The sequence below is a fragment of the Phasianus colchicus genome, chromosome 19 (assembly GCF_987193195.1).
Source record: "Phasianus colchicus chromosome 19, bPhaCol1.hap1.1, whole genome shotgun sequence".
Lineage (NCBI taxonomy): Eukaryota > Metazoa > Chordata > Aves > Galliformes > Phasianidae > Phasianus > Phasianus colchicus.
In genome coordinates, this window is record NC_143454.1 from 9,337,647 (window position 1) to 9,362,841 (window position 25,195).

At 51.9% G+C, this 25,195-nt stretch overlaps 2 protein-coding genes across 3 annotated transcripts in view; one reads left to right on the forward strand and one right to left on the reverse strand.

Moving 5' to 3' along the window:
* The window catches only part of VAV2 (vav guanine nucleotide exchange factor 2), a 99,898-nt gene extending 82,724 nt beyond the window's left edge, over positions 1–17,174 (reverse strand). Inside the window, exon 1 of one of the 2 annotated variants that reach the window (XM_031601817.2) lies at positions 16,561–17,174. In XM_031601817.2, the coding sequence (XP_031457677.1) occupies positions 16,561–16,764 (204 nt within the window). In that variant the 5' untranslated portion in view covers positions 16,765–17,174. The remainder of the gene's footprint in view (positions 1–16,560) is intronic. The other variant, XM_031601816.2, reaches the window with a different exon arrangement.
* A 3,189-nt stretch (positions 17,175–20,363) lies between these two features.
* On the forward strand, positions 20,364–24,539 carry BRD3OS (BRD3 opposite strand). The gene is made up of 2 exons (XM_031601415.2): positions 20,364–20,944; positions 21,088–24,539. The coding sequence occupies exon 2, from the start codon at positions 21,572–21,574 to the stop codon at positions 21,839–21,841; it is 270 nt and encodes an 89-aa protein (XP_031457275.1). The 5' UTR covers positions 20,364–20,944; positions 21,088–21,571; the 3' UTR covers positions 21,842–24,539.
* The last annotated feature ends 656 nt before the right edge of the window (positions 24,540–25,195 follow it).

Consider the following 25,195-nt stretch of genomic DNA (forward strand, 5'->3'; position numbering starts at 1 on the left):
AATCAGACGCCTTCCCACGCACTGAGCTTGCAGCAAAGAAAATTCAAAACCTTCTGGCCAGCAGCTTTAGGACAGGGCCTGTCCCAACCATGACAATCAAATTGTAACGCAGAATCCAGCTGCTGTTAAAGAAAATGGGTGATTACGTAACTGTATATAGGGTTACACCAGAATGATATGCTTACACTGAACTTTCCAAGCAGTCATTGTTTTTCTGCTCTTTGGGATGGGTGAGGAATTGGGCTGTGATGAACTCTTGACAGGACAGAGATGAGAACAGCTCTGGTATGCCCTGAGAGGAGCAATGGGAGCCAAGTGGGGAAATCAGCTCTTGTCACGTCAAGCACTGGGGCCAGAGCTGTGAGAGGGAATCCTGGGCAGGAGCTGCGAGTCTGGGCTGGCTCATAAAACCTTTATACTATTAAAACCAAGATGCTGAATAGACAAGCTTTGACTTTAGAAACATACCAGGGGGTAGGAGCTGCATTAGATGCCTGCAATACCTGACTCCAACATCATTTATGCTATGCAGACTACTGTGAAACAATAACCAAATCTGCATATTGAATTCAAGACCTCTGTATCAATGTTATGAGTCCCATCTGAGCCCGATCCTACATGCCCACTGCTATCTTGGCCCACCCTCAGCTGACAGTGCAGCCATTTGGGGCAGGCCTGCTCCCAGCTCGAGGCACACATCTGTCTCGCTGCAGATGCTGCATGCTTTTGGTTTTAAGCCCCCTAGGAAATCTTATTTCAAAAGCTCTGATATCAGACCAGTGGCATGCAATCTTTCAACATCCAGCAGACTTTTCTGGCAAGAGCTTGCACGAGCTGCCATTGCGTTATTCAAGCATCATTTCTCCACGCAGGCGTGATTTGGGGTGATCCGTTTCCAATTAGATTTGCTTCCCCTTCACAAAGCCTCAGAAATTACAACCAAATGTGCTGTTTTCCTCCCTGCTAGAAGTGCCAGGTTACCTGCCAGGAATCAGAGGTGCTGAACAAACCCATCTCCCGACGCCTTCATCCCACTGAGCCAAAGCAGCACAGCGCACACAGGGAAAGCGCGATTGAAAAGCAAGAACACAGCCATGAGAAATATTTATAACCCTGCATTTGTTGCAGCTTTTACCTTTTAAATTGCTGATGGAGGGCATAATGGCCTGGAACAATTGCAAAATTCTGTCATTTTGATACAAGTGTCAGCAAGAAATCTTAGAAATTGGATATGCAGCAAAGGCTGTTCTGGATACCTCCGGGATGGCAATGCTGGGAGGCTGAAAGGCTTTAATGGGTCGTGATTTGTCCAGTCTTGCTGCTGCCTGACAAGATCCAGAGATCACGGTTCAGCATCAACATCAGTGCTGAAACACAGGAAGCTCTGGTTTGTCCTGGCAGAATAGAAAAGAGCTTGCTGGGCTTTGCCCAAGCCCACATTTACCTGTGTGTCCTTGCTGAAATCAGGCTGCCAGCCCTCTGGTTGCCAGCGGGCTCAGTGAGAAACTGCTCCTAAATGACACACTGGGGACTGGGATGGTATTATTGGAAGCAGACAACAAACGGTCCAAAAACTCAGCTTAATGGCACCGGGTAATGATGCTGAAAGATATCCCCCAGCTTCTTCTTCAACAAGTAATTAAAACCAGAGCCCTACTCTTCACATTGCAGATGGCAGATGCAGACCTGCATATGAGATTAGGTTGTACCGTGCAAGATTAAGCTCACAATGTGTTTTGAATGGGCCTCTGGATGTTTCTCTGATCGTGGTGGCACATGGGAGCTGCACGCAGCACCAGAGCACCTCTGGCTTCACAAGTTCTGCTGCTGTTTGCTTGCTTGTGGCTCAGCTTTTGCTTTGGACATTCACCAGACACACAGCCTACTGCATTACACTCATCTTTAAGAACAAGAGGGGAGACCCAGGGGATGTCAGCCTCACCTCAGACCTGCAGTTTACCCTGCTGGGATCTCTTCTGTAAAGACCAAAAAGTAAATCGGGAGCAGGCAGCACGCATTTAGCACAGCAAGCTTTGCTTGTCCAACTCAATTGCTTTCTATAAAGCAACAAACATCAAGACAGATGTGGCTTGGAGCAGTGATGCAATCAATGTGCTTTGCCTTCACGGAGGTCTCTGCCACCACCTCCCTCTGTACAAGGAACCATAGCCACGTGTCTGTTGGCCACATCCATTAAAACAGGGCAAACTGCTGACAAAGTGCCCATTTCACAGTGTGCAGGGACAGTGGGAAAGGAGAGCGACCAGCTGGGATGAAGGCCCTGCATTTCAGCTCCTCCTCCCTGCAGAGACAGTCAGAAAGCATTCAACATTCAAAAGAAGAGTTCCAAGTCTTAAAACACAGCTCGGTTCTCATTCTGCATCAGCAAAAGTCCTTCCATGAGTCTTCAATTTGAGCAGGCTTGAGATTCAGCCCCCAAATCCTACTTGGCTCTCTCCTCGTGGCTCCAAATCCATTTCTCTATATTAGGGAAAGAAAACCATCCACAAATGTAGGCGTTAGCACTGTTTCTCTTAGTGCACAAAGCTCACTTTGTGATTTGCATTCAGAGTATCAGTTCCTCTCCCCTTCAACACTGCAAGGAAATTAATTAACCGAATAGCAACGGTAAGTCTCATAAAGCTTAGGAGGCCCAGACAGGAAACCTGAAGGTTAACCATCACGTTTAATATAGATGTGAGGTACAAATCAGGATGAGCTTCAACCAGGGGAAGGATGGGGAGCCCACTGGCATAGCTGTGATGATGGGTCATGGAGGTTCTTATTTAAGAAGCTGGGCTTTGTGCACTGCTATCACAATGAATTTGGACACTTTAGTGTGTCTGCCCTTTTTTTATTGTGTTTTTCATTACAAGAGTGAAAGGTTTGAAGTTTAACTACTCTGAGCTAAGCTAAAAGCCCCTAAATCCACCCCTAAACCCAAGGACACAGACACCCTATATCTGTGATTTGACCCCACAGACCACTCGCATGAGGCCTTTTCCTGGGAAGGAGAGGACAAGTGCCACTGAAGCCCAGTTTTACAGCTTCTCAGTTACCCCAGTTTGCACCACGGGAAGAAAACATGCTACTAAAAGGAAAAAAAACAACAGACAGAGCAATCACTTTCCATTTCCAGTTATTTTTTGCAAAGTGGGATTTAATGAGAAACTCCGGCCAACATTAATGCTGCGCTGTGAAGTTTCCCTAAAGTGTGAAACGATTCAGTGCCAAAACGAACTGAAGGCATCTTTATGCAACGACTGAGTGCTGAAAGTTTCAAAGGCGTGTTTGTATCCAACGTCAGCCATCGCAGCACGTGCTCCAGGCATGGAGCTGGGCACATCCCCATCCATGACCTTTCATCCAGGGGAGTCCTAAAATGAAGGAAACAGTGGGGAGCTTTGTGCCCAACCCAATGTGCTCGGTGTGTGATGAAAACGGGCTACAGAAGGTAAAAACGTGGGTAAAGCTGCTGAAAAAAGGTTGATCCCTCCAGCTTGAAAGAACCAGCAATGAGAACAGAGCCCACAGATTATGGGAAATAAGGCTCTAGATATGTCTGTTATTCATTATATTAATACATTGGGGATGTAACAAGATCAACACAACTTTCTAATCTGATACCTGTCTTGCTCTTTCCAGCCTGTAACACTTGCCTGTCTGCTGCAATTAGCACAGCAGGGCTGTATTCAGTGCTGGCATCAACAAGGCTAGAGATGGGCTTAGAAACCTCACCTACGTTTAAAAAAAGGGACCTGAGGGATGCATCAGCCCAGCAGATGCCCTGCCCTGATATTAATCCTGAGTGGAAACAGAGAGGTGAAGTTCATAGAATGGCCTGGATTGAAAAGGATCATAATGATCACCTAGTTTCAACCCCCCTGCTATGTGCAGGGTTGCCAACCATGAGAAGACCAGGCTGCCCAAAGCTGCCCTTCTTGCTTAAAGTCTCCAATGTTTTTGGCCAAACAGCCTAAAGCTTTGACTTAGCACACAAGGTGAGTCTTCGTTTGGGTATGGTGGGGTGGATGGATGCTCAGACCAGGTGATCCTGCTGCTCTTTCCCAACCCTACTGATACTACGACAACACGTGCTATCAAGAACGTATCACAGCCTACCACAAAGAAACGCCCTGTTTAAATACTCCAGTAGAAACGCGGACACTTGGGATGCTTCGATTTACACTCACTTCAGGAAAGAAAGAAAAAAAGTCAACTGGAATTTGTGAGCTGTGAAACCCAGCTATGCTCAGAAGCAGCCTCTCCCCATCCCTGCACGGACCTGGTGCACTCACAGGCAGGTGCTCCACTAGGACAAGCATTTCCCCTGAAAGCAGAATTTAATGATGTATTTACCAGCCAGACAGCAACAGTTACACCAGACAGCACACACGAGCACGGCTTCCTCTCCTAATTGGAATATCTAAAATAAACTCTGTAGAAGGGCGTAATTGCATCTGCAGAGCGGAGAGCGTTAGGGAAGGGTTCGTTTTGCTGTGCTGGTCTAATTAATTTGGTACGAGTGGAGAAGGGAGATGAGGCCCTGGGGACTTGTTGGGCTGGACCGCTAATGCTTCAGCAGAAGGGGCAGGGAAGTGGGGAGCAACATCTGAGCCCAGCACAGCCATTAACCCTCGCTCCTCCCAGAGCCATTCACCCCACTTCACAGCACTGGGAATGGGCAGGATGCAGAAGGACGGTACTCAGAGCTTCAAATGGGAGCGGGTCGATACATCTGGATAGGCAGCGGCCCTAAAAGAATACAAAAAGCCCAGTGACCTGCAAATTAAAGTTATTTTATTGACATGGCTAAGTGTCAACACGCAGTTAAATGCAGCCTGCTTGTCCGTTTTGGACAGCAACCCTCTGCTATTTTCCTAGAGCCACCCAATATGAACTCATTTCCACTATTTAAGCCGCATAAAACTAATGAAAAGTTATCTTCTGCTTTAAATTAATCCTCTTAGCAACTGCTTCCATAAACACACTGAGAACTCAACCAGACTGTGCATAGGCAGAGCAAACATTACAGAAGGGATCTGCTGCTCAGGGGCTGTGCTCATGCAGAAGGTGTCACGATTTGCTTCCAAATTGGCTGAGCTGTGACACCGGCCTCACCCTACACACATTTCACCTCCAAACCCTCCTTTTCACAGCACAAAAACAACTGCTTTGTGTGATGCACTGGAACAGGTTGCCCAAGGAGGTTGTGGATGCCCCATCCCTGCAGGCATCCAAGGCCAGGCTGGATGTGGCTCTGGGCAGCCTGGGCTGCTGGTTGGTGACCCTGCACACAGCAGGGGGTTGGAACTGGATGAGCGCTGTGGTCCTTTGCAACCCAGGCCATTCTATGATTCTATGATAAAACACACTGAGCTCTGCACAGCCCCGAGCAGAAGTCATCACGTTGGCTGCTCAGCACTCCTAATGCTTCTTAGATTTTCTGCAGCAAAACATTAAGACAGGTCCAGCTCCTGTTAAAAATCACTACAGCACACATTAGGCTGAGCTGTTAGGAATAAATCGCTCCTCCACACACTGCAATTGAGACTTTGCAGAATTGGAGACTACAGAGTATTTTACATGGCCATAAACACCAGGGGAAATAAAGCATCTCTCTCTGAGGTGCAGCTTCCAATGCAAAGAGCTCTTATTCAAAGCAGCACTTTTCTCGAGCTCCAGAGAGGAGCGGCTCTCCAACTGCTGATGTCTTTTAGGGAGGGGAGAATAAAGAACATTCCACACAAAGTCATCACGGCTTCTGGCTGCATTCAAGAAGCAAAATGCAAACCTTTATTAATAAAGAAAACTAGCACTACAAAGATTATTCAATCCCTCCCCCCATCCCCAGGACTTGAGGAGCGAGCAGCATCTGGTTGATGGAGATCTGGAAGCCTCACGGAAGGGAAGAAAGCCCTCAAAGGGAAATGCAGTTTTAGCTTTCCCAGGAACAGAAGGGCCTTCACAGGGCCCTTCCATCTTCTGCTTTGGGACTTCTGTTTTTAGACTCGTGCACCCAAATGGACCACCCTACCCAGCCTGCAGATCCCAAACACTACAAGCAAACAGTGACATCTGTAATCGCCCGCTCTTTTTCAGAGCACTTCCAACCATCTGGCAGAACCAAGTCCTTCCTATTGCTATTTCTGCTTTTATTTACAGACAGGAGGGGAAGAAAATTGGCAAAGGAAAGCTGCCGTTCACAGCAGGAACAGCGCAACCACAGCAGCCAGAGGACCCAAGGAGAAAAATAAAGGATGTACACATCCCCTGCATCCTTCCTACCCGAGTCTGAGGGCACTATAAGGACTTCAGCAGAGCTCAGACCCCAGAACGGAGCTCTGTGTGCCACTGAAGGTGCTCACAGCACCAAGCAGGGCTCACGCAGCCCTAGCAAAAGTGCTGCAAGCAAGAAGCAGCCCCACGTGTATTCTCCAGCACAACAAAGCCCGATGATCTGACAGAGACAAACCCAAGCAGTGATTAATGTTACCTCCAGCACAAAGACAAGTTAAACACCCCTTTGTGCAGAGACACCTGCAGGGAGCTCCTCCTGCATGGCACTAGTGGAGCTGTACAAATAACAGTGCTGAGCAGCTGTATGACAGGTTTGCACAGAGCAACACCACCACCCAGCACCTCATCTTTATCTTAAGGGATCTTCACATCCTGCACTGCCATTAGGAGAACAGCCTGGGAAGAAATTGAGGTGGATTCGAGCAGTTCCTCCTTTCCCACTTGGCAAAGCACAGCTTTCCTGCCTAAGCAATAACACCATTTACTCCTCCAGCTTTATTTTGGTGGATCCCCATGCTGAAGGCAGTTCCCCACCTCCATCCTTTAAGTTATCTCACAAGGAGGGGGGGGATGCAGAACACCACCCACTTGCTGTTCGTTAATATTCTGCTTTACACATTTTAAACCTTGCTTATTTTAACTTTGCTTTCAAGTTTATGAGACTTCAGAGAGCACTTGGGTCACGTTTCTACGCATTTCCCCAAAGCAGAGATGGCAACGCCTGTTTGTCTGTCTTCCCTTAAGGAAGAATTAAATCCTCGCATCACAGAACTTCAGGATCTGGGTCTTCTGGAAATTCACCAGGGAAATAAAGTCACAGAAATGGGATTTAATGGCCTGCACGGAGCCAGTCCTCAATGTAATGTTACTGGCAAAGAGCAGCACCAAGGCACACGGCACCACAGGACCTTCAGAGGGAGCCAGGAGGACTCCTAGTTTTGGCTGAAGCACCAGAACATGGAGCACTTCAATTCAGAATTTCCATCAGAAGCCCATATTGTGGCATTGTCCTTCTCCACTGCAAAGGAGCAGATTCTGCTCATGCTGCCAAAACCACCAGGAAACATGAAAATGCAATGAGGCATCATCTTCCATCAATAAATTCCTTTTTTTTTTTTTTCCCCTATAGAGATTCTCTCCCACCCTGGCAGCTGTATGCTAATTTGCCCTCAGCACTGCTTTATTATCACTCAGAACAGATGTTGCAGCCGCTCCAAAATGCAGAGGTGACAAAACCCATTAACCCAGCCCAGCAGCCAGGCTGGGCAGCGAGCAGCTGTGATGGGGAGGAGCTCAACCCCATCCCACTCCTCCACCAAACACCAACAATGGATCGGGACCAAAAACCCACCAGCAGGAACACCCACGGATGGCTCAAAAGAGGCAGTGCCATTCATCAACGTGGCCCAAAACTCAAAGAAATCAGCTTTACAACTTGGGTCCAAACATGGATGCACTGACTTGTTGAGTGGGTGCCCAGCTTTTGGCACGTGCAGATGAAGTCCCTTCCACTGCAGCCCTGAAAGTTTTAGCTTTCCCCACGGAATTGATTTTCCCCCGTGCAACTCATGGAGTAATTAGTGCCAGAATCTGTTTATGACCTTTGCATAAATTGTTCTTTTCTGAAGGGAAAGCTGTTAAACACGTTAGCAAATATAATTAAAGAGGGAAAAGGGGGGGGGGGGAGCACAAAGATCTGGAATTAAATCTGTCTAATTAGAAATGCTTATTGTGACGACCTGGCTAAGGAAAACCCTCTCAAGCAGACACTGCAGTTCCATTAAAGCTTCCTCATAATGCCTCCTGAGATCACCAGGCTGCCCAGAAGAGGGGAACCACCTCTAACCTTTGTCACTCATAAGAAAAGCATTGAGGTGTTCCCCAGTGCGGACAAAGCTCTGTGATGTGCACCCACAAATGATGAGGCTGCAAAACCTTACAAAGAGCAGAGCACAGCCTCCCTACAACCCCAGCGGCCTTTCCCAGCCTTATCACAGCCTCATCTCTCCTCCTTCATGGCCTTTGACCGCAGTTGCTGTTCATACTGCAAGAAACGTGCTTTGCTATCAGGTGATGAGAATGTTTAACCACCCTCAGACCAAGTTCCCATCAGGGAGATGCCAACTGCATGATGCACAGAGGTGCCACACAAAGCGCTGGGAAGCAGAAGTGATGGAGTCCATTAATTACATAGCAGTACTCAGTATTACACAGAAAATCTGCACCACACAAAATATTTGCTCAGATGCAGGACATGCCCCCCTGGGCCTCCAATTGGTTTCCCAGTCAGGAGATGACCCATGCAGAGAGATATGGGGTGAATCATGGGGATGATGAGCGGGGCCAGCTGCTGCATGGCCGCTCCCCTGGGAGCAGCACCTCCTGGCACCCAGTGCTGTGACCCCACAAACCTCAATGCAACGCTCACATTTCACATCCTGCAATCCAGCATGGGAAAATCCTGTTGGAGGAGCCCCCACTGCACATCCAGCCCTCCTCCGGGTGCTCCCTGCTGCCAGCACTGGGGTCAGATCTGGGCAGAATGAGAATGGTGTGCAAGGAAAGCCCTGCTCCTCCATGGCAGCCCCAAAGAACAGCTCAAAGCTCTGCAGCACGGATAGAGAAGTGGAAGCTGGGCAATAAAATCAAAGCGGGAAGCCCCTCAAAGCAACATCCTGGGTTTACTATAGATTTTATTTTATTTGCTGTTGAAAGTCACAATTCTCCCACAGGTCTCCAAGATGAGAGTTGTTTGTTTTGCTCCTCCTGAGGCTCACCAGCAGCTTTCTTGAAAGATCATTCACGGGCAGAAGTGCTTCCCAAAGCACGTTGGGTCTCAGTAGGCAGACAAGCCCCAGATATCAGACACATTGCCAGTCCTGGGGAACCACCAGGCTGCTTGTGTGGGTTTGACACATGCTTGCTCTCCACAAATACATAACAAAATATAAATATACAGCTACATTCACACCTATCTCCCCCTACTCGCGTTCCTACTACCAGAGGTGAACACTGCCTTGGAAACCCTGTAAGGCAAACCTATACGAATGCAGTCGCTCCTGCAAACACACCACGTATCTGATAAGCCCAACACAACCAAACTACATTTCCTAGAAAGCAAACCAGTCTCTAAAGCACATCTCAGCTCAGAGCAGTCTGCTGATGCTCAGTGAGGGCACTGCCTGACCCTGCACAGCACTGCAATGGGGTTTCCCAGAGCGACTGCGCAGCATCCCCCATCTGTGAGCCCCAGAGCAAGGCTGATGTGTGCTCAAAGCTCGGGCACTTTTTTTTTTTTCTTTCCCCTCCCATGGGGCCAAATGCTTTTGTCATGCACATGGAGCCGAGCAGATTTCACAGACAATTCTGTGTTTGCAGCACAAACACAAATCACTCCTCCTGCTCCTCCCCTTCTTGGTTTGCTCTGCTCCCTGCCCACTCCCTTTCAAATACCAGATGTTCCATTTAGCAGTAAGCTACTATAAAACGCAGCAAAAGATATGAATGCTATAAAAAGGCCAATTTACTCCCCCCTCCATCAGCGTTGAAGCACAGGGCTTGAAGAGAAAGAGCAAATTTCCTCTAGAGGAACTTTTCCACCTCCCCCCATTTATCAAGGCAGAGCTGGCAGCCTGAGCTGAGGTGTGAATCCCCCCCACCCCACAGACACCGCCCTGCTGTCATCGCATCCTGCACAGCTGTCAACATCTGCATCACTGCACCAGGTTCAGCCCCAGGTCAGCTGTCAGCACAGGTTCACGCTGCTCCCAACACAGGCACACAGGGCACCGCACAACCAGAGGTGCTCCCCAGGTCCGGCAGACCTGGCAAATACAATCCTGAGATGTCAAAGTGGTGTCACAGTAAATAAAGGCTGATTTCCAAGCGGGTCTCTACCACAGGCAACGCTCTGCTCCATCACACCACCCATGAGCCAGACCCGAAGAGCGAGTCAGGATATGAGTCAGGCTGGTGGCTTTCCAAGGAGGAGAAGGAGGACCTTCCAGCTGGATGCTGACTGCCCAGACAGGGCAGTCCCCCGAGTTAGGAAACAACAAGAGCAGATCCTGCGTTATCTCCTGCCACCCAAGCAACAACGCGCAGCGGGCGGAAGGAAGACAATGGGAAGGCTGCAGCCTTTGTTTGGTGACGGAAAGGCTTCCAGCCATTCCAGCCATCACATCGGGCACTTTGGGGAGGGAATGACCCTGGACAATAAGGATGTGGTGAGATGTGCTCTGCAGGGCTTCTTAGCCAGCCCAGGAATCTTGGTGGCTGACGCAGCACTCTGCAGTGACTTCTGCTAAGGATCTGCAAAGCAACCTGACCCATCTGCACCCAATCTGATGGAGTCATTCAGAATTTTGCTAGAGCACGAACACCTTCTGACACAAGGAAATAAGAAAGAAAAGGCTCAGATGTTTCCCTTATCTTAAGGGCTTCACAAGGATAAACCCAAACGGTTACACCCTGGCCAAACCTTCCCTCTAACAAGGAGGAGACCCATCAGGTTGCGCTCAGCCAAAATGGTCTGGATTCACATCCCCAGGAGGAACATCAGCCAAATATTCATAGAACATAACCAAAAAACAGGGAAGGTGCCTGCGGCGGCTTAACTCCTCAACAGCCCCACACCCAGCAGCAAAAAAAAAAAAAATAAATCACAGCTCTAGGGAGAGGTTTGCTACCCTCACAAAGTGCTGCTCACAGGGCTCAGCAGCTGCTCAGCACTGATAAACCCAAGTTACATGAAACTCGTCCCCACCTCCCAGCCCCAACTGGGAGCAACTGCTGCAGCAGCAAAGCTTTGCTGCACACACAGCTCCGTGCTCTGCTGGCTGCTTTGGCAGAGCTCTGCTCGGCCCCTTGCAGAGCTCACAGAGGGTGGAGGACAAACACGGCCGCTCCTTGGGTTGCATCATTGGATGGAACACAACGCTGAGCTGCAACCAAAGAAAACAGGAGGGGAAGGGGAGGGGGGGGGGGAAAAAAAAGTGTAAAAAGTCATTTTTATTAGAAACAGAGCTTTTTCAGGCTGTCCTGTTCTTGACAGGGGAACGCAACACTGGGAAAAGTCATTTAATTAACAGTGGGTTTGAAGGTTGGGAAAACTCTCATTTTTATTAGCAGTTGCCCTGAGATGGCAAGAAAGCCTTTCCCTCTCCTTAGGAAAGCAACTTCAGAGGGAACACAGCTTCGGATAGAGCAGAATCCAAGAGGTGCAGAGTACAGGTGCACAGGGTGGGATCTGAGCAGGGAAGCTGTGCTCACTGCTGTGCTTTCAGCTTGTTTCAGGTGAAGGATGCAACTGAAGGCAAAGCCTGCACGAGGGAGGAAGACAGCAGACATGCAGCCCTGGGAAGGTGCGTCCATGCTCAAAATAACTAACTAACAATGAAAACAGAGCTGCAGGATCAGCATAGTTTGAGAGAATCCTTAGGGAGGGCTCAGCTCAGAGGAATTTGAGTGGAGAAGTATGGCAGCACGAGGGCTCCAACCCTGAGCTGAGAAAAGGGCTCTGTCTCTTTAAGAATGGACAAAGCAGCAGATCAACAATTTGCCCTGGGGTCAGTCTGAAGCAACATTTCTGTCCCAGCCAAGAGCTGGGCTCCGTCTGGCTGCGGAGGAGCAGAAGGAAGCACTGGGTCTGCAGAACCCAGGAGGTGATGCTCAGCCCTCAGGGCTGCACAGCCATTCCTCTCAGCACAGTGTAACCCTGGTGCACACCTGGTCTGGTCCAACAAAAGCCTAAAATCCTGCAGCCTAATCCCTCACTCAAGCACTTGGCCCAGACAGAGCCAAGCAGCTCCGTACCACTGCTGCAGAACAGCAGTTTATCTCCTGCAGGAATCAAGCACCAAGATGTTGTTGCCTGGAGGTACCCCAGCCCAATGGGACACCACCAAGGATGCACAAATGAAGCATTTTTTGCACCTCATCAGCCTGCTGTTGAGAGAAAGGGCAGCTTCCAAGCTTGGTCCCAAATGGAGGAGTGACAGAATAGACTGGGTTTGGGGCTTTGTGTTTTTCAAGGCAACTATTCACAAGATTGCTCCTGCACTGTATCGAAGGCAGGTATTTAACTCTCATCTATTATTCAGCAGGGGAAAAAAAAAACATCCTTGCTGCTTTTTATGCTCCTTGGCACAGCCTGCAGGATCCATCCAACACCTTCAGTCACCTCCTGCCCCAGCAGAGCACACAGGAGCCTTCAGCCTCGGGTCACATCATACCTCATCACCTCAGCCAGCAGAGAAAGAGGGCACTGCCTCCACCTCCAGCAAGGTTTCAGGATGCTCTCTAACATTTGCTCCCAGTGATTCTGTAGGAAGACGGGAAGGAAAACTGTAGAGCGTTCCTATTTGCAAGGCACTCCTGAGTTCAGCCCTGATAAACAGAGCACCTTTCCCCCCCCCACCCCCCTCCCCTTTGTAAAGCTCAGCACATCCGAACGGGAAGTCAGTGAGACACAGTAAACACTGATCTGTAATGAGGCCATTTTTTATAGCTGCTTTTGGAACAGAACTCGACTTCAAGAAGCAGAGAGTAAATAAAAAGCAAGGGGACCTGAGCGGGGTAAATTGGAGCTGCTACAGAGCAGCAGAGAGATAGAGAGCAGGAGGTGAGAGGGGTCAGCCTCCTTCTGCCTAGGAAATCACCGTCTGGGAGCACAGATACACTGTCCTATAGGGGAACTGCTCTCCTATATGTAGGAAAGCTGACACGTTCCCAGCCCACCAGGCTGGGTTCTGTCTGTGCTGGGTACAGCCTCAGAGCCAGACTGTGCTCAAGCAACCACCTGCCAGCTCCTGTAACACTGCATTCAAGTTAACTGCTGTCAGGACTCATTGAAGCAATTACAGCCATCATAGTTACAAAGCCTCCAAGTGGCACACTGAAGTCCCAAAGCCTCGTGAATAATTGCTGCACAACATACGCCAGCGCTCTCCCATCTTCCTCGTACCTGGGGGAGGCGTTTGGAACAAGCCACCTGCTCCCAGCATCGCAGCGAATGGCTGCCTACATCACCAGTAAGTGGGACTCTGATCCCAAATTATTCCCATCTTTCAAAGGAGAGGCAGCCTCGCAGCTCAGGCAGGTGTGCAGCATCACACAGCACCGCGTGCTGCTGTACGACGCAGCAGCTGAGGCATGGGGCCAATTATGTTTGCTGCATCTCCGTCTCGGGAGCCCTAATAAGGCACTCCAGGCACTCCAGACTGAGATGGATTATCCACAAAGAGATGTCAATATGCAACAAATAAAAACCCTTAATGAGCTGACCACTGCTGTCAAACTGACGTCTGTGCACACAGATGCACCCATCAGACGTGTGCTTGCTTAATTTCAAGTATCCAGAGATAGAATCACTAAGGTTAGACGAGATCTCTGCAGTCCTCAAGCCCAACTCCATCCCACTGCCCATGTCCCTCAGTGCCACATCCGCAGCCTTCTCATGGAGGATTAGTTTTATCCAAGGAAAATGCAAATTAAAGAAAAAAAAAATCAATCTGCAATCTCCCCTGAACAGCCTCATATATAAAATAAACAGCCTCACCATGCTGAATGCAAGCAGAAAGTCGTTCCATTTGTATTTGGCCCGAGACTTAACCAAATGGTGATTCAAAGCTAATTATTGATGGAAATCTCAAGCTCACAGCTCTCCATCTCACAAAGAGAGCACAGGGCAGAGAACAGCTGCACCAAACCATGACAGGCAATGGGGAGAGCAGCAGGGTGCTGAGCATGGCTTTGTGTAGGGAGGGCAAGCTGGAGGGTGCTGCACCCACCCACATTCAGGTATCAAAACGCCTTGCATCACTCTCAGCCAGCAGGCAAAACTGCTTAAATTGCCCCCAAAATCCAATCACTGTAATCGACGTGGTGATCAATAAGTGCTGAGGGCACGCACTGCAGCCCCACTCCCAACTCTCCAGAAACAGCCTCCACAGCAAAAGCAATTAGCAGAAATGAAGTTTTACTCCAGGCTCATCAGCAGCAGCCTCACATCTGCCAACTCTCAAAACAGAGCAGGGTTTTAAGGCTTCTTCCTGCTCATTATGCCTCCATAGAGGTTCAGCAACTTTGAGCGGGCAAGCAAACAGGGTCACCCTGTCCTGCCAAGCATCATCAGGGAACCCTGCCTCTGGGATCCAGCAGTAAAAAAGCAAGCCTGAGGTCACAGCCTCTTTGGGTTTAGCAAATAAATGAGTTAAAGAAACACAGCCTGGTGCCATGGAGTAAGGAACTGCAGCAGCATGGAGTGGGAACTCAGTGAGGAGGGGACACCAGGTCACCCCTCTGCAGCACAGTGGGACCCCTGCAGCCTCACCCACTGCTGAGCTGAACCTGTGCTCTGGCTGCAAGCAAAACCAAACCAGCAGGGATGGGGGAAGGAAAGAAAACATACGACTGTGTCTGGATCTTTGCTGAGATGGGATTTCACCTCTGGCCTTTGAAGTGGTGCTCACCTCAGGCAAAAAGCTGTTTCTCCTTACACACCTGCACAGCCCCATTTGATTCACTCAGAAGGAGATGACAGAGCATTGCTGGGTGTTTCAAGCCTGGCACACGTGCCTTGTCCCCTGGCACTTCAGATAAATGAAGGAAACTCCCTGCACAAGGCAGGCAGCTGGTGACCCAGCCCAGCCTGTCAGCCTGAACACACATTTAGCATCCAAAACCACCTCTGAAGTTTGAACGTACTCTGTCTTGCACATCCCAGCCCGTGTCTGAACGCATCACTGCTCTTTGACAAAAATCCACACCTCCCTCAGGCTCAGCTCAGCCCACCCTCCCCCTAAAGCCAACAAACCACAGGCAGAAAGCAGGGCTGTGAGCTCCCACGTCCATAGAGCAGCTCCTGCCCCGCAGAGGCAGCAGGAGCTCCTTCCTAAACTGCTGCTGGGACCTTCCCCAGACCACAGCTGCCATCCCTAATCCCGATCTTATTTCCCCAAGGGCAAGGATTAAACCCAACCTAGGTTTGCAGGGCTACAATATTTCCTTGAAAACACAACCCCAGGTTGCGCCATTCACAGCTTGTTCCAACAGAGCTCCAGTGGGACAGCTTCTGTTTGGTCACAACAACCTGCACAGAAGGCAGTTTGCTCAGTTTACATCCTGGAGAGCCAAAGGGAAACCCCCAGCATTGCTGCAGCCCAGAAAGAGGCATCATTTCGTGATATTCACACTCAGCATCAGACCTGAGCAGCTCCCAGGTGAGCCATCCTTGAGCACGCAGCTCCCCAACCACATGCAGCTGTGTGCTGCTGGGAGAGAGGGCAGGACGGCCCCAAAGCAACCTCACCTTGGCACAGAACTCCAGCACAACAAGGGAGAGGCACTTGTGGCCACGCAGCGTGCTTGCACAGCACAGAGCACAACTCAAGATCACGTTATACATTAGCTTTCAATACTTGGATAAGCAGAATCTCACGTGCCCTAGCAAGTAAGCAATTCCCCCTTCCCTGCTCACCGACGGATCCTCAGCACAGAGGATTGAGGCTGCATGGTTTGCTGTTTGCTTTCGTTTCCCGATTCCCATGCAAATACCGCGCGGCTCGACATGCAAAAACACAAACGGAGCATCTGAAGCCGAAACAACCAGAGCCGGTCTGAGGTTCGTCTTCATCAAAATAGTAAAAAAACTCGAAACAATTCCAAGAAACGGAATCCTAAAGCTTTACAGTTCCCGTACCGCCGAGTCAGGGGTGGGAGCTGGGCAGGCGGACGGCGAGAAATGGGAACAGCGATGGGGACAGCAGGGAACGCAGCGAGAAGTGGGAATGAGGATGGGAACACCGGTGCGGGAAGGGGCTGCGGGACGGCACTGCGGGGCACCGGGATGTGGGGAGGAGCGCGGCTGTTATTTTTCATTTTCCTGGGGAAACTTTTGCTCTCAAGGTCAGTTTCCTCCCAAGGCAACACTGGAGACCGCCGGCTCGTCCAGCGCATCAAAGCCGAATTAATGGCTCGTTAAGAGCCCGGAAAGTAATCACGCAGCCCTCAGCTCTGTTAGTTGCTTTTGTTTCCGGATGATGTAAATACGGGGGAGAAGTTTCCTTCTTTCCCGGGGACGGAATCCCCAGCCCCCACCCCCAGCCCGTTCCCGTGGTCCCCCCGCAGAGGCTGAGCCCCGCGGTGCGGGAGCGGAGGAGGCGATGCAGACATCGGCACAAACCCGCCCCATCCACGCGTGCCACGAAGTTTTGCGCGAACACCACAAAGAGCCCCACGGAACCCCTCCTCCCTTCCTACCTGGGACATCTGGGGCCTGAAGTTGATGTCCTTAAGATCGATGGAGCCGGGGGAAAGGTTGTGCAGCAGTTGGCACAGCAGCACCCCGTCCCGCAGCGCCTGTGCCAGGTCGAAGACCACCGCCGACGGCCAAACCACGCGGTGGTTGGGGGGCAAAACTTTGCAGTCGATCAACCACCGCCCGCACTGCCTCCACTCCTCCATGGCCGCGGCCCCGCTCTCGGCCTTCCTCCTTCCTCCTCCTCCTCGCTGCTCAGCGAGGGGCTGCTCCGCTCCGAGCCGCCGCGCTACGGCTCCGCTCCATCGCCGCCCGCCGTCCGGGGAAGCATCGCATCGCTCCTCCGCGGAGGAGGAGGAGGAGGAGGAAGGAGGAAGAAGAGGAGGCGGGGGACGGAGCGGAGTTTTCCGGCGAAGGGCTGCCCCTGTGCGGCCCCACTGCCGCGCTCAGCCGCACCGCATCGCCCCGCGGACAAAGGGCCCGCCGCCGCCTAAGTTGCGTCCTGTCCCCCCCCCTCCGCAGGCACCGCCCCGAGGAAAGTTGCGGGGCCCCACCTGCACACAGCACAGCTCGGACTGCCGCCGTACCGGGTGGCAGTTTTCTGCTCCCCCCGCACAGCCCCGCAGCCCCCGCCCCGACGGGAGGAGCTCCCGAACCGCCCCCCCCCGCCCCTTTGTCTGCGGGAGCCCCAGCCGGGCCGGGGGCGGTGCGTTGCCGCCTCCGCTCCTTTTTTTTTTTTTTCCTTTCTTTTCCTTTTTTTTTTTTTCCCCTTTATTTTCCTTCTTTTTTTTTTTTTTTTCCACTTTCTTTTTTCTTTTTTTTTTTTTTTTAATATCCCCTCTTTTCCTCCTCCCTGTGTTTCCTCCCCTTTGCTTCACGCAGAGCCGCCCTGCTTTGCAGCCCCGCGCCCCGTCCCACTTTGTCTGCCCGCTCCTCAGCTCCTGTTTGGGCCACGAACACCGCACGGAGACGTTAACCCAAACAAACGATCCTTCCAAACACAAAAACAACTCCGTTAATTAATTACCGGTGTCTTTATGGCAAACCTCATCTCTCAGTCATTCAATCCTTGGCAGCAAATTCTTGAAAATCTCTAATTTTCACTGTTGGCATCCATCCAGCTCAGCACGGCCTCTTTTCGGATCAGCTCTGAGTTTTTTTCAGAGCTCCTCTCCCAAGAGTTTGCCAATTCATTTCCATCGTGGAGATGCTGGGAGCAGAGCCTGGGCTGGGATCAATGATTCAGCTGGACGTCCAAATGCAAAACTGAGGTGGGGATGGGGAGAGAGAAACACCACCAACGTGAGCCCTCATTTCTAGGATGGGGAGGAGGATCCAGGACTTGTGTGGTGCCCAGATCCCTGCAGGGGAATAGGGATGGAGCAGCACCTGTGTGTCCCAGCCCTACAATCAGAGCTGTGCTGAGCCCCAGCTGCACTCAGCAGCACTGATTTCAGGCAGCAGGAGGTGTGGAGAGGTTCCATGTGTGCTGGGCTGCCTGGTCGGCTCAGGTCCATGGGTAGAAAACTACAGAGGGGTTTGCTCTAAGCAGGGCTGCTGGCAAAGGCCTGGCTTTTTGCTGTGTGGTTATGAGCAGAGTTGGGCCGTGGGCACTTGGAACAGTCACAGCAGCCCGTGGGGGTGGTGCCGAGGGAAGTTTGCTTCTCATCTACTGGGAAAACAGCGGAGAGCAGAGATAACAGAAAACTAACAGAACAGCACCAATAAAAAGAATAGCAAACAATGTATGGGTCTGTGAGGCACCCAGAGGTGGACATCTCCCTCTGCTGGGGATTGGGTGCAGAGCTGCACTGAGTGATGCTGTGAGGTTGAGAGATTACCGAGGGTGCTGGAAATATAATAGCAGAAGTAACATGGTGATATTTCCATTCTAAAACAGTCTCAGTAATGAATGCAGGCCGGCAGCGAGTGCTACAGGGGGGTGCAGAGCTGAGAGGGGCTGTGGAGTGTGGGGGTGTAACTGAGGGTATAGGAAGGGAAAGAAAAAAGGAGAGGGAAGGAAAAGAGGGGAAGGGGGGAGAGGGAAGGAAAAGAGGGGAAGGGGGGAGAGGGAAGGAAAAGAGGGGAAGGGGGGAGAGGGAAGGAAAAGAGGGGAAGGGGGGAGAGGGAAGGAAAAGAGGGGAAGGGGGGAGAGGGAAGGAAAAGAGGGGAAGGGGGGAGAGGGAAGGAAAAGAGGGGAAGGGGGGAGAGGGAAGGAAAAGAGGGGAAGGGGGGAGAGGGAAGGAAAAGAGGGGAAGGGGGGAGAGGGAAGGAAAAGAGGGGAAGGGGGGAGAGGGAAGGAAAAGAGGGGAAGGGGGGAGAGGGAAGGAAAAGAGGGGAAGGGGGGAGAGGGAAGGAAAAGAGGGGAAGGGGGGAGAGGGAAGGAAAAGAGGGGAAGGGGGGAGAGGGAAGGAAAAGAGGGGAAGGGGGGAGAGGGAAGGAAAAGAGGGGAAGGGGGGAGAGGGAAGGAAAAGAGGGGAAGGGGGGAGAGGGAAGGAAAAGAGGGGAAGGGGAGGGGAGACCCTCCAGGAACCCCCCAATTTCCGAGGCAGCCGCATCCGCGTGCTGCCATCGCCCCCTCCCGGAGCGGTCCGTGCGTGCAGCCCCCGGGCCGGGTTCGGTACCGGCCCGCTTGGAGCCGACGTAACGCTGCTTTCGAACGTCGGGCAGCTTTGGGTGCGGGCGGCCTCCCGCACAGCCGGCACATCCCCGCGTTTTTGGTGACGGCTTTTTATCCATCTTTTGTATCTCTTGATCGCCTCTCTCTGCAGATGTTCCTGGTGAGCTGCTTTACCACCTGCTGTTGAAGATGCTCCTGTACCTCCCAGACCCTTTTAAGTCACAGCATTGTGATTGAGAGTTCCCCTGCTTTGTCACTTTGGGGTTACGGTTAGGGTCAGAATTAGGGTTACAGTTAGGGTTATGGTTATAATTAGGGTTATGGTTATGGTTACAGGTAGGGTTATTGTTATGGTGAGGGTTATCTTTATGGTTAGGACTTGGGTTACAGTTAGGTTATGGTTAGGGTAATAGTTACAGTTAGGGTTACAGTTAGGGTTATGGTTATCTTTATGGTTAGGGTTTGGGTTACAGTTAGGTTATGGGTAAGGTTAGGGTTAGGGTAACAGTTGCAGTTAGGGTTAGGTTATGGTTAGGGTTACAATGAAGGTTACAGTTATGGTTTACATTGCATTACATTGCAGTTCCAAGGGCGGTCATCCTGACTTAAATAAAGTGTGTATTTGTTATACCAAAGGAGATAAGCACAAGGATGAGTAGAAATGCTGAGTCTGAATGACAGCATCCTGCCTCATCTCCCCCTGTATCCACCTCCCCTCACATCCTGTGTCCAGGTGCAGTGATAGCAGCCCTCCTGCCCTGTGTTTTTCTATGGGGCAGCCATGGGGTGAGCAGAGGAGCTGCCCCAGCACAGAGCTCTCACCTTATCCCTTCTGTTGCTGCTGCTGCTGCTTCTAGGGTTTATTTTTAGTCGGGAGGGCCCTGCTGGCAGCCGGCACAGGGCTGTGCTGCAGATGGGCAGAGGCAGCTGTTGGCTTTGGGGCTGCAGTTCCCCCCACCTTCCCATGCTTTGTGTCAAGGGTGCAGCCACGCACACAGCAGCACCTCCTGCTGTGCTCTGAGTTCTGGGAGGGGATTTCAGAGGGAAAAAAAAAAAAAAAATAGAATGAAAAAAAAATAGAATGAAAATATTGAATCTGGTTCCATTTAATGATGATTTCACATTGTAATGATTTCGCATTCTGCAGCCTCCGCCAGGTGGGGCCTGGGCTGACTCCTCTGCGCTGCTGGGAGGCGGACGGAGCTGCAAAACCGCGACATTTCCAATAGTAAACACATCCACAGCGCGCTCCTTCGTGTGCCTTCCTGCCTCCTCTTTGTGTTTTATCTCGGTCTCCCGGGAGCGAGGAACGCAGCGTGTCTGACAGACGCCAACCACGCACAACGGAGCAGAAAGCGGCTTCCTCCGGCCCTGAGCAGCAGATCAGCTGGCGCTGCGATTGCAGGACGTAAGAAGATTGCGAGTTTAAATTTAGCATCATCAGGAAAAGAGCGAGTTCTCCTCACGACGCATTTCGTGCTGCGTTTAGCCGGGGGGGCTCCCACGGGCGGAAAGGCAGAGCCCACCGCAAGGATGCTGCGCTCACGGGGCTGCGGTGGTCCCGACCAAGCGGCTCCCCACGGCTTTCCCGCAGCGTTCGGACACGCGTGAAGCGACTCCGCGTTCCCCCCCCCCACCACCACCTCCCAGGCCGGCCCCACTGCTGGCTCCGCCCGCCGTGATGCGTTCGGGAGGCGTCTCCGCTGCCGCCGCTCCGCGGAGCCGAGCCAGGGCCGGGCCGAACCGAACCGAACCGCGCAACGAGGGTACGGGGCGTGGGGAGGGCGGGGATGGGGGAAGGCGGCCGTGTAATGGGGATTATGGGGGCTGAAAGGGATGGAGGTGGGGGTGGTGGGAGGGGGGGAGCGCTGGGTGGGCCTCGCCGTGACCCCTCGCTGTGCCCCCCCAGGTTGAAGAGGCGAAGCGAGGAGGAAGGAGATCGATGGGCGGCGAGAGACACGGAGCGGCGTCTCGGCCTGCAGCGATGGATGCGTGATCTGCGGAACGCTGTCCGTCTGTCCGTCCGTCTGCTTGCAGCACGGAGGGGGGGGGTCCACGAGCCTTGGCCGCTCCATCCGAGGGACGCCCCGCAGCCCGCCGGCACCGCAAGCAGAGCTGCTCAGAGGGCATCGGGACACGAAGGCACTGCCAGCCGAATTGCACCGCGATGTCGCCGTTTGGTGAGCTGCGGGAAGGCCCCGCGTGTCCCTCCGGTGAGGCCGGGCTGCCCGCAGGGAGCGCTGAGTCCGCGCATCCCCTGCCCTGAGCCGGCCCAGCACCGGCTGCGTCCCTGGGATGCTCACCTCTGAACGCAGCGCTGCAGCCGAGCTGCTCCGACCCAGCGGGGTGTATTTCGGGAGGAAGTTCTCATCTTTGAAGGTGCCCTTGGACAGATGAGTGACAAAGTAATGAACGGGCGGGTGCCCCTGCCTGAAAAAGCCTTGTCCGAGGGCTACGCGAGGCTGCGGTACCGGGACACTTCGCTGCTCATCTGGCAGCAGCAGCAGCAGAAGTTGGAGTCGGCGCCCCCCAACACGTATCTGAGCCGCAGCCGCAGCATGTGGTACTCACAGTACGGCAACGAGGCCATCCTGGTGCGGGACAAGAACAAGCTGGACGTCTCCAGGGACACGGGGCAGTCCAAGTTCTGTGCTATCATGTAATTTTGTGTCAGAAATCTGCACGTGGACGCGAAGCAGGTTTGCACCGTTCCAGCCACAGGGCTGCGGCCAAAGCAGCTCATGGGATGGGTCTGAGCAGCTGCCGGAGGTTTCTGTTGCTTTGTGCTGTCGGTGGCATCTCATGTTGGGTTGGAAATTGTCTTGCTCAGGATGTAAGAGCTGGCACTGCCCGACTGGACCATGTGGATGGGGCGCGTTGAGAACTCATCTCAGCCTTCAGAACACTTAGCAGGAAAGGTGCACTGCATTTTCCCAGCAAAGTGCCCTTTCTGATGCCAGTTTGGTGTTGCAAAAACAAATGACAGGTGGCACTTCGATGCAGCAGAGTCCTTCTGTGGGAAGAAAGCAGCACACAGCTCCTGGAGGGCATTCATTGGGTGCTGCCTGCAGGCAGAGGTTGGCTGCAGAAGGAAGCAGCCTGCTGAAGGTTGCTTGGCATTTCAGTTTTGTTGCATGTAGTCGCTTGGATGGATTTATGTGCTAATTCTGGTTGGATGACATCTCTCACTGTAGTAGATTTGGTGTGTGCATACTGTGTTTGGCAGTGTTTGATTCAGCCAATGGAAGGCAAGGTCAGGCTGAGAACCACAGAATCACAGAATGGCCAGGGTTGGAAGGGATCTCAAGGATCACAAATCTCCAACCCCCTGCCACATGCAGGGCCACCAACCTCCACATTTAATACCAGACCAGGCTGCCCAGGGCCCCATCCAACCTGCCCTTGAGCACCTCCAGGGATGGAGCATCCACCTCTCTGGGCAGCTGTTCAAGCACCTCACCATTCTCATAATAAAGAACCCAACCCAGCAAACACCCAAACCTTTCTTAAAAACAAAGCAGCACCATTTGCAGGGCTGTTAATTGCGTGCCCAGCACTGCAGTGTAACACTGGGCTGAAGGCACAGCCCTGCCTGGACACCCCATCCAGCAGTGCTGGGACACGGGCTCAGCCCCAGGCAAAGCAGGACCTGGTGTTGACCTCAAGGTGGATCATTTACCTGCCTAAAGTCAGGCATTCTAATGTATTTATCTCAAACCTCTCCCTTTCAATATCGTTCAAGCACTTTATTTTAACACGGTGAAGAAAAACCTTCTCCCCCTCTCCTGTGTGTGCTGAATGCTGGAGCACAAAGGCACTGAGCAGCACACACCTGTGTTACCCCGAGACCATACCCAGTGGATGCACTGCAAACCACGGGCAGCTGTTTGTAACCTAACTACTAATGCACGTGTGTGTGTTTGGTGCTGTGTGCGTGTTTGGTGCTGTGTGTGTGTGTGCTCGTAAAGCTAAACCTGCTGAGATGGACCTCCGTGCTTCACCCACCTGTGTGTTGCTCTGTGCAGACGTTCCTCTTGAGCTCGACAGGACGAGCTGGGAAATGTTCTGATGATGTTTGCTCAACCTGGGAAGCAGAACTCAGCACGTGAGCTGGACTCAGGAAGATGCTGGGTTGGGAAGATGCAGGACCCGGTGGATGCTCCTAGCTGTGGGCTCACACAGTGCCCAGGGAGCACGGACTGCAGTCTGAGGATGAGGGAGAACAACAGCACGTCCCCACCGCCAGCTGTTCCTTTACTTTTCTTATAGAAAAAACAAACAAACCAAACCAAACCCTACATAGATTTATTTTTTTAATTTCGGTAAGAAAGATGATGATGATCTTGGGTGTAATCGGTTCCTTTTTGTTCACGTGGCTGGTAACCAAAATTCACTTTGAAGAGTTGAACTACTCAAGAATGAAAGCTGAAGTGCGTGCCTACAATTTTCCAGGATACGACAGCATGGAGAAGTGTGACTTGTCCTCCCCCTCCGTCCCTGAGTGTGAGTGCATTTTCCACAGCCGAGTCCCCATTAGTCACAGTAGCTTGGTGGAGTGGCTGCTATGAAGTGAGCGTTGCTGCAAGCAGTGGTGTAGATGCACTTGTTGAAAATGCTGCTGTAGCCTCTTGGATAAAGTGCATTAAAATGATTTGAATGCATTGCTCTGCGCACGATTTTTCATTCTGCATCTCTAGCACTGTGGCACACAGAAGCTGCTGTTACTCCCAGTCAGCCCCAGCAGGGCACTGCTGTGCACGGTCCCAGTCCAGTTGCTCTGAGCTTCTGTCACTGTGAGTAGTGGTGTGAGCCAACCCACCATCATGTTCTCTTCTCAGCCTCCCCCCCAGCCATGAGAAACAGTGCTGCTCTGATGCACCAATAGCTCAGCTAGGAAATGCACGAGGAAACAGCCTACAAGGGAAAGCTGAAGGATGTGGGGTTTCGTGTTAAAGGGTCTGCAAACAGAGAGCAAGACTGCTGCAAAGGGAGGGATCTGCCCCACTGCTGTACTGATGGCGTTGCAGAGGTTCAGCTGCCTGCCCATGGGGAGAAGCTGCTGGGTGAGGGGGAAGTGCTGGAGATCACTGATGGAAGCAGTGGCCACATAGGAGGTCATAAAGGCAAGGATGAAAAAGCATTTCCTTTGAAGAAGCGACCGTCAGCACAGAGCTGTGCTGATACAACAGCAAAGCAAAACAGGTTTGCTGAAACCTTTGAGATCAGAGCATTTAAAGGCAGTGAGCAGGAACAGGGTTAGAGAAAGATTAACCCTGCTGGATCCTGGCTGCTGTAACCCCTCTGTATAAATAAAGCACCAGGCACACATCTGAGAAAGCCAACGGAAAAAACCACCTCCAGCAACCAGAATAGCTTTTGGCCACTGTACAGCAATGCCAAGAACTCTGCCCTGAGTGTGAGCACTGCTGCAGCCCCTCCTTCCCCAAATGCACCTCCTGTGACTCGGCTGCACCAGGGGGAACCCGGTAAGGAAATTCCCTCTGGTTCCTCCAAGTCTTGGGGGTACAAAGCAGTCAGCATTAAACGTGGGTGATGTTTTCAACCCCTCCTATTGCAGGTCAACTTACCTCCATCAGATGCAGCTCTCATGCAAACTGAGGAAGGCAAAACATCATCCCTTGGCTGCCCCTCTGCATTAAAGCAGTGCAAATCTCTCACCAAAGGAGAGGTGCATTTTGCACATTGGGTGTTGAGCTGAGCTGCCAATGCAGAGGAGCTGCAGGCCACGCTGGCAGCCCAGCATCTCCTGTGCCCTGCAGGCACTTTGCCCATAAGCGCAGCACCAGCAGCGGGTCTGCAAACTGACATCTCCAGGCTCACAGCGCTGGGCTGCGCAGTTTGTTTACGCTCCTCTGTTAGCAGTGCTATGCAGCTGAACAGCAGCTGAACACTACAACAAACCCTGCTGGCTTTTGGCTGCAGAAATGCAAAGTGAGGGAAGGGAGAGAGAGAGGAGAGGGGGACAGGGGGCAACAAACCACACACACAGAACTGTT

Excerpts from the sequence above, each read along its gene's own strand:
- BRD3OS (XM_031601415.2), top strand. The coding sequence starts at position 21,572 with ATGAGTGACAAAGTAATGAACGGGCGGGTGCCCCTGCCTGAAAAAGCC.